General features: G+C 59.2%; 1 protein-coding gene across 1 annotated transcript in view; it reads right to left on the bottom strand.

The window, feature by feature from the left end:
• LOC144490889 (actin nucleation-promoting factor WAS-like) overlaps positions 1–8,634 on the bottom strand; it is a gene marked incomplete at its 3' end in the record, with an annotated part of 11,380 nt that extends 2,746 nt beyond the window's left edge. Inside the window, exons 1-2 of the mRNA XM_078208573.1 lie at positions 8,336–8,634; positions 1,204–1,344 (exon numbers count right to left, since the gene is read on the bottom strand). Coding sequence (XP_078064699.1) covers positions 1,204–1,344; positions 8,336–8,419 — 225 coding nt within the window. The remainder of the gene's footprint in view (positions 1–1,203; positions 1,345–8,335) is intronic.
• Between the last annotated feature and the right edge of the window lie 810 nt (positions 8,635–9,444).

The following is a 9,444-nucleotide window of genomic DNA, read 5'->3' as shown; positions in this document are numbered from 1 at the left end:
TAGAGGCATGGAAAAAGGTGCAAGGTTGATTCCAGTACTGAGATGTTCCAACTCTAAGGAAAGATGAATGTGGGACTCGCTCCCACGGGGAGTGGGGGAGAATGTGGGACTCACTCCCACGGGGAGTGGGGGAGAATGTGGGACTCGCTCCCACGGAGAGTGGGGGAGAATGTGGGACTCGCTCCCACGGGGAGTGGGGGAGAATGTGGGACTCGCTCCCACGGGGAGTGGGGGGGAATGTGGGACTCGCTCCCACGGGGAGTGGGGGAGAATGTGGGACTCGCTCCCACGGGGAACGGGGAGAATGTGGGACTCGCTCCAAGGGGAGTGGTGGAGAATGTGGGACTCGCTCACACGGGGAGTGGGGAGAATGTGGGACTCACTCCCAGGTTGAGTGGGGGAGAATTTGGGACTCGGTCCTACGGGGATTGGGGGAGAATGTGGGACTCGCTCCCACGGGGATTGGGGGAGAATGTGGGACTCGCTCCCACGGGGAGTGGTGGAGAATGTGGGACTCGCTCCAAGGGGAGTGGTGGAGAATGTGGGACTCGCTCCCACGGGGAGTGGGGAGAATGTGGGACTCACTCCCAGGTTGAGTGGGGGAGAATTTGGGACTCGGTCCTACGGGGAATGGGGAGAATGTGGGACTCGCTCCCACGGGGATTGGGGGAGAATGTGGGACTCGCTCCCAAGGAGAATCATAGAATCATAGAAACCCTACAGTGCAGAAGGAGGCCATTCGGCCCATCGAGTCTGCACCGACCACAATCCCACCTAGGCCCTACCCCCACATATTTACCCACTAACCTACGCATCTCAGGACTCTAAGGGGCAATTTTTAACCTGGCCGATCAACCTAACCCGCACATCTTTGGACTGTGGGAGGAAACCGGAGCACCCGGAGGAAACCCACGCAGACACGAGGAGAATGTGCAAACTCCACACAGACAGTGACCTGAGCCGGGAATCGAACCCGGGACCCTGGAGCTGTGAAGCAGCAGTGCTAACCACTGTGCCACCGAGTTGCGGAGAATGTGGGACTTGCTCCCACGGGGAGTGGGGGAGAATGTGGGACTTGCTCCCACGGGGACTGGGGGAGAATGTGGGACTCGCTCCCAGGTTGAATGGGGGAGAATGTGGGACTCACTCCCATGGGGGAAATGTGTGGCATGAAGCTGTGTGGGCGTGGAGGATGTTATCTACCTTGAGACTGTAGACTCTGATGAAATAGGATCGTTTTGGATTGTCCTTAACAAAACAGGCGACACCAGAGTGGCATTTGGTCCAGTAATGACTGCTATTGGGCAGAGCAAGATAAACCTGCACAACTGTCGTAGCAAGGCTCTGAGGAGAGATAGAGAGAGAGGGGGTTATCACAGTCACTGGACCACACACAAAGTACTGAGAATAGCTGGAGTCAGCAGTGAGCCTCCCACAGTGCGGCGCTCCCTCAGCACTGACCCTCCCACAGTGCGGCGCTCCCTCAGCACTGACCAGTCCCACCTGCAGTGCGGAGCTCCCTCAGCACTGACCCTCCCACAGTGTGGCGCTCCCTCGGCACTGACCCTCCCACAGTGCGGCGCTCCCTCAGCACTGACCCTCCCACAGTGCGGCGCTCCCTCAGCACTGACCATCCCACAGTGCGGCGCTCCCTCAGCACTGACCATCCCACAGTGCAGCGCTCCCTCAGCACTGACCATCCCACAGTGCGGCGCTCCCTCAGCACTGACCATCCCACAGTGCAGCGCTCCCTCAGCACTGACTCTCCCACAGTGCGGCACACTCTCAGCACTGACCCTCCCACAGTGAGGCGCTCACTCACCACTGACCCTCCCACAGTGCGGCGCTCCCTCAGCACTGACCCTCCCACAGTGCGGCGCTCCCTCAGCACTGACCCTCCCACAGTGCGGTGCTCCCTCAGCACTGACCCTCCCACAGTGCGGCGCTCCCTCAGCACTGACCCTCCCACAGTGCGGTGCTCTCTCAGCACTGACCCTCCCACTGTGCAGCGCTCCCTCAGCACTGACTCTCCCACAGTGCGGCGCTCCCTCAGCACTGACCCTCCCACAGTGCGGCGCTCCCTCAGCACTGACCCTCCCACAGTGCGGTGCTCCCTCAGCACTGACCCTCCCAGAGTGCAGCAGTCCCTCAGCACTGACTCTCCCACAGTGCGGCGCTCCCTCAGCACTGACCCTCCCACAGTGCGGCACTCCCTCAGCACTGACCCTCCCACAGTGCGGCGCTCCCTCAGCACTGACCCTCCCACAGTGCGGCACTCCCTCAGCACTGACCCTCCCACAGTGCGGTGCTCCCTCAGCACTGACCCTCCCACAGTGCAACGCTCCCTCAGCACTGACCCTCCCACAGTGCACTGCTCCCTCAGCACTGACCCTCCCACTGTGCAGCGCTCCCTCAGCACTGACTCTCCCACAGTGCGGCGCTCCCTCAGCACTGACCCTCCCACAGTGCGGCGCTCCCTCAGCACTGACCCTCCCACAGTGCGGCGCTCCCTCAGCACTGACCCTCCCAGAGTGCAGCAGTCCCTCAGCACTGACTCTCCCACAGTGCGGCGCTCCCTCAGCACTGACCCTCCCACAGTGCAGCAGTCCCTCAGCACTGACTCTCCCACAGTGCGGCGCTCCCTCAGCACTGACCCTCCCACAGTGCGGTGCTCCCTCAGCACTGACCCTCCCACAGTGCAACGCTCCCTCAGCACTGACCCTCCCACAGTGCACTGCTCCCTCAGCACTGACCCTCCCACAGTGCGGCGCTCCCTCAGCACTGACCCTCCCACAGTGCGGTGCTCCCTCAGCACTGACCCTCCCACAGTGCGGCACTCCCTCAGCACTGACCCTCCCACAGTGCGGCGCTCCCTCAGCACTGACCCTCCCACAGTGCGGCGCTCCTTCAGCACTGACCCTCCCACAGTGCGGCACACCCACAGCACTGATCCTCCCACAGTGCGGCGCTCCCTCAGCACTGACCCTCCCACAGTGCGGCGCTCCCTCAGCACTGACCCTCCCACAGTGCGGCGCTCCCTCAGCACTGACCCTCCCACAGTGCGGCGCTCCCACAGCACTGATCCTCCCACAGTGCGGCGCTCCCTCAGCACTGACCCTCCCACAGTGCGGCGCTCCCTCAGCACTGACCCTCCCACAGTGCGGCGCTCCCACAGCACTGACCCTCCCACAGTGCGGCGCTCCCTCAGCACTGACCCTCCCGCAGTGCGGCGCTCCCTCAGCACTGACCCTCCCACAGTGCGGCGCTCCCTCAGCACTGACCCTCCCACAGTGCGGCGCTCCCTCAGCACTGACCCTCCCACAGTGCGGCGCTCCCTCAGCACTGACCCTCCCACAGTGCGGAGCTCCCTCAGCACTGACCCTCCCACAGTGCGGCGCTCCCTCAGCACTGGCCCCCCCGCAGTGCGGCGCTCCCTCAGCACTGACCCTCCCACAGTGCGGCGCTCCCTCAGCACTGACCCTCCCACAGTGCGGCGCTCTCTCAGCACTGACCCTCCCACAGTGCGGCGCTCCCCCAGAAAGTGGTGCTCAATGATGAGAATTGTTTATTAATTTTTTCATATGAATCATTCTGATCTGAGTCTGCCTTTACTTTCGAGTCTGTGTTTGATATCTGGTCTCTCTCTGCCAGGAGTGCTTGTGTGTTTGGAGCCTGGCTTCAGGTACAGAGGTGGTGCCTCATGTGGTCCAACATCCAACATTTTGGGCCCTGCCCTGGAGACCACAGGCGGAGGGTGAAGCCAAGCGGCTGCCCGCCAGCAGGTGGGCCAATTTGATGAAGCTATTCGGGGATTTTCGGAGGGTTTTAATTGGCTTCCCTGGGACTCAAGGGTTGCTGACACAGACGGGGAGTGACACGGCCGGAAGTGGTTTGGCATCAGAACTCTGATTCGCTGCTGAATAGGCAGGAAACAGCTCAAAATAGGATCTGTCACCAAGGGCAGAGAGAGAGAGAGAGGCAATTAATCCAACATAACCTTACTCTGTATCGAACCCCGTGCTGTACCTGTCCTGGGAGTGTTTGATGGGGGACAGTGTAGAGGGAGCTTTACTCTGTATCTAACCCCGTGCTGTACCTGTCCTGGGAGTGTTTGATGGGGGACAGTGTAGAGGGAGCTTTACTCTGTATCTAACCCCGTGCTGTACCTGTCCTGGGAGTGTTTGATGGGGACAGTGTAGAGGGAGCTTTACTCTGTATCTAACCCCGTGCTGTACCTATCCTGGGAGTGTTTGATGGGGACAGTGTAGAGGGAGCTTTACTCTGTATCTAACCCCGGGCTGTACCTGTCCTGGGAGTGTTTGATGGGGACAGTGTAGAGGGAGCTTTACTCTGTATCTAACCCCGTGCTGTACCTGTCCTGGGAGTGTTTGATGGGGACAGTGTAGAGGGAGCTTTACTCTGTATCTAACCCCGTGCTGTACCTGTCCTGGGAGTGTTTGATGGGGACAGTGTAGAGGGGGCTTTACTCTGTATCTAACCCCGTGCTGTACCTGTCCTGGGAGTGTTTGATGGGGACAGTGCAGAGGGAGCTTTACTCTGTATCTAACCCCGTGCTGTACCTGTCCTGGGAGTGTTTGATGGGGGACAGTGTAGAGGGAGCTTTACTCTGTATCTAACCCCGTGCTGTACCTGTCCTGGGAGTGTTTGATGGGGGACAGTGTAGAGGGAGCTTTACTCTGTATCTAACCCCGTGCTGTACCTGTCCTGGGAGTGTTTGATGGCGACAGTGTAGAGGGAGCTTTACTCTGTATCTAACCCCGTGCTGTACCTGTCCTGGGAGTGTTTGATGGGGACAGTGTAGAGGGAGCTTTACTCTGTATCTAACCCCGTGCTGTACCTGTCCTGGGAGTGTTTGATGGGGACAGTGTAGAGGGAGCTTTACTCTGTATCTAACCCCGTGCTGTACCTGTCCTGGGAGTGTTTGATGGGGATAGTGTAGAGGGAGCTTTACTCTGTATCTAACCCCGTGCTGTACCTGTCCTGGGAGTGTTTGATGGGGACAGCGTAGAGGGAGCTTTACTCTGTATCTAATCCCGTGCTGCACCTGTCCTGGGAGTGTTTGATGGGGATAGTGTAGAGGGAGCTTTACTCTGTATCTAACCCCGTGCTGTACCTGTCCTGGGAGTGTTTGATGGGGGACAGTGTAGAGGGAGCTTTACTCTGTATCTAACCCCGTGCTGTACCTGTCCTGGGAGCGTTCACTCAAAGTAAGGTTGGGGTCCCACACACACTGACTCTCACTGGGGTATGGGTCCCACACACACTGACTCTCACTGGGGTACGGGTTCCACACACACTGACTCTCACTGGGGTACGGGTTCCACACACACTGACTCTCGCTGGGGTACGGGTTGCACACACACTGACTCTCACTGGGGTACGGGTTCCACACACACTGACTCTCACTGGGGTACGGGTTCCACACACACTGACTCTCGCTGGGGCACGGGTTCCACACACACTGACTCTCACTGGGGTACGGGTTCCACACACACTGACTCTCACTGGGGTACGGGTTCCACACACACTGACTCTCGCTGGGGTACGGGTTCCACACACACTGACTCTCACTGGGGTACGGGTTCCACACACACTGACTCTCACTGGTGTACGGGTTCCACACACACTGACTCTCACTGGGGTACGGGTTCCACACACACTGACTCTCACTGGGGTACGGGTCCCACACACACTGACTCTCACTCGGGTACAGGTTCCACACACACTGACTCTCACTGGGGTACGGGTCCCACACACACTGACTCTCACTCGGGTACAGGTTCCACACACACTGACTCTCACTCGGGTACGGGTTCCACACACACTGACTCTCACTCGGGTACGGGTTCCACACACACTGACTCTCACTGGGGTACGGGTTTCACACACACTGACTCTCACTGGGGTACGGGTCCCACACACACTGACTCTCACTGGGGTACGGGTTCCACACACACTGACTCTCACTGGGGTACGGGTCCCACACACACTGACTCTCACTGGGGTATGGGTTCCACACACACTGACTCTCACTGGGGTACGGGTCCCACACACACTGACTCTCACTGGGGTACGGGTTTCACACACACTGACTCTCACTGGGGTACGGGTCCCACACACACTGACTCTCACTGCGGTACGGGTCCCACACACACTGACTCTCACTGGGGTATGGGTCCCACACACTGACTCTCACTGGGGTACGGGTTCCACACACACTGACTCTCACTGGGGTATGGGTCCCACACACACTGACTCTCACTGGGGTATGGGTCCCACACACACTGACTCTCACTGGGGTACGGGTTCCACACACACTGACTCTCACTGGGGTACGGGTCCCACACACACTGACTCTCACTGGGGTACGGGTCCCACACACACTGACTCTCACTGGGGTACGGGTCCCACACACGCACTGTCCCTCCCTGGGGTATGGGTCCCACGCACACTGACTCTCACTGGGGTACGGGTTCCACACACTGACTCTCACTGGGGTATGGGTCCCACACACACTGACTCTCACTGGGGTACGGGTTCCACACACACTGACTCTCACTGGGGTACGGGTTTCACACACACTGACTCTCACTGGGGTACGGGTCCCACACACACTGACTCTCACTGGGGTACGGGTTTCACACACACTGACTCTCACTGGGGTACGGGTCCCACACACACTGACTCTCACTGGGGTACGGGTCCCACACACACTGACTCTCACTCGTGTACGGGTTCCACACACACTGACTCTCACTGGGGTACGGGTCCCACACACACTGACTCTCACTGGGGTACGGGTTCCACACACAATGACCCTCACTGGGGTACGGGTCCCACACACACTGACTCTCACTGGGGTACGGGTTCCACACACACTGACTCTCACTGGGGTACGGGTCCCACACACATTGACTCTCACTGCGGTACGGGTCCCACACACACTGACTCTCACTGGGGTATGGGTCCCACACACTGACTCTCACTGGGGTACGGGTTCCACACACACTGACTCTCACTGGGGTACGGGTCCCACACACACTGACTCTCACTGGGGTACGGGTCCCACACACTGACTCTCACTGGGGTACGGGTCCCACACACACTGACTCTCACTGGGGTACGGGTCCCACACACGCACTGTCCCTCCCTGGGGTATGGGTCCCACGCACACTGACTCTCACTGGGGTACGGGTCCCACACACACTGACTCTCACTGGGGTATGGGTTCCACACACACTGACTCTCGCTGGGGTACGGGTTCCACACACACTGACTCTCACTGGGGTACAGGTTCCACACATACTGACTCTCACTGGGGTACGGGTCCCACACACACTGACTCTCACTGGGGTACGGGTTCCACACACACTGACTCTCACTGGGGTACAGACCCCACACACTGACTCTCACTGGGGTACAGACCCCACACACACTGACTCTCACTGGGGTACGGGTTCCACACACACTGACTCTCACTGGGGTACGGGTTCCACACACACTGACTCTCACTGGGGTACGGGTTCCTCACACACTGACTCTCACAGGGGTACAGGTTCCACACACACTGACGCTCACTGGGGTACGGGTCCCACCCACACTGACTCTCACTGGGGTACGGGTTCCACACACACTGACTCTCACTGGGGTACGGGTTCCACACACACTGACTCTCACAGGGGTACGGGTTCCACACACACTGACTCTCACTGGGGGACGGGTTTCACACACACTCACTCTCACTGGGGTACGGGTTCCACACACACTGACTCTCACTGGGGTACGGGTCCCACACACACTGACTCTCGCTGGGGTACGGGTCCCACACACTGACTCTCACTGGGGTACGGGTCCCACACACACTGACTCTCACTGGGGTACGGGTCCCACACACACTGACTCTCACTGGGGTACGGGTTCCACACACACTGACTCTCACAGGGGTACGGGTTCCACACACACTGACTCTCACTGGGGTACGGGTCCCACACACACTGACTCTCACTGGGATACGGGTCCCACACACACTAACTCTCACTGGGGGACGGGTTTCACACACACTCACTCTCACTGGGGTACGGGTCCCACACACACTGACTCTCACTGGGGTACGGGTCCCACACACACTGACTCTCACTGGGGTACGGGTCCCACACACACTGACTCTCACTGGGGTACGGGTCCCACACACACTGACTCTCACTGGGGTACGGGTTCCACACACACTGACTCTCACTGGGGTGTTTGGTACAATGTCTGTGGGCCTCAGTTTTTGGGGATCAGGGAGGGGTGTCGATGAATGCCGTAAACTCACCACAGTCTTTCGTTCAATCAGTTCGAACAAAACCTGGTTCTCGTGGTCAGAGAGAAGTGCCGAGGATACGTGAATCTTGCTCATGGCGGCGTTTTTGCCACAGGTCCTCTGCGACTCACACTGCTGCTCCCTTCACCCACTTCCCCCCAGCACAGACCCGATCACAGGATGTAGCACAACCACAAAGCCATTGCAAGGAGTGCGAGGTGTGACACGCAGTTACAGCTTCCGTCCTCCCTCATCAACTCTGCTCATTTCCAAATCCCTCCCTGTTCTCCTCGCAATCCCTCCCTATCTCTGTAACCTCCTCCACCCCTACACACCCTCCCTATCTCTGTAACCTCCTCCACCCCGACACACCCTCCCTATCACTGTAACCCCCTCCTCCACCCCTACACACCCTCCCTATCACTGTAACCTCCTCCACCCCTACACACCCTCCCTATCTCTGTAACCTCCTCCACCCCTACACACCCTCCCTATCTCTGTAACCTCCTCCACCCCTACACCCCCTCCCTATCTCTGTACCCTCCTCCAGCCCCGACACCCCCTCCCTATCTCTGTACCCTCCTCCAGCCCCGACACCCCCTCCCTATCTCTGTCACCCCCTCCAGCCCCTACACCCCCTCCCTATCTCTGTAACCTCCTCCAGCCCCGACACCCCCTCCCTATCTCTGTCACCCCCTCCAGCCCCTACACACCCTCCCTATCTCTGTAACCTCCTCCACCCCTACACACCCTCCCTATCTCTGTAACCTCCTCCACCCCTACACACCCTCCCTATCTCTGTAACCTCCTCCAGCCCCCTACACCCCCTCCCTATCTCTGTAACCTCCTCCAGCCCCCTACACACCCTCCCTATCTCTGTAACCTCCTCCAGCCCCTACACCCCCTCCCTATCTCTGTAACCCCCTCCAGCCCCTACACCCCCTCCCTATCTCTGTAACCTCCTCCAGCCCCGACACCCCCTCCCTATCTCTGTAACCCCCTCCAGCCCCTACACCCCCTCCCTATCTCTGTAACCTCCTCCAGCCCCTACACCCCCTCCCTATCTCTGTAACCTCCTCCAGTCCCTCCACCCCCTCCCTATCTCTGTAACCTCCTCCAGC

The sequence above is a fragment of the Mustelus asterias genome, unplaced genomic scaffold (assembly GCF_964213995.1).
Source record: "Mustelus asterias unplaced genomic scaffold, sMusAst1.hap1.1 HAP1_SCAFFOLD_3972, whole genome shotgun sequence".
Lineage (NCBI taxonomy): Eukaryota > Metazoa > Chordata > Chondrichthyes > Carcharhiniformes > Triakidae > Mustelus > Mustelus asterias.
The sequence above is the reverse complement of the archived record's forward strand: the minus strand, read 5'-3'. Positions and strand labels throughout refer to the sequence as shown.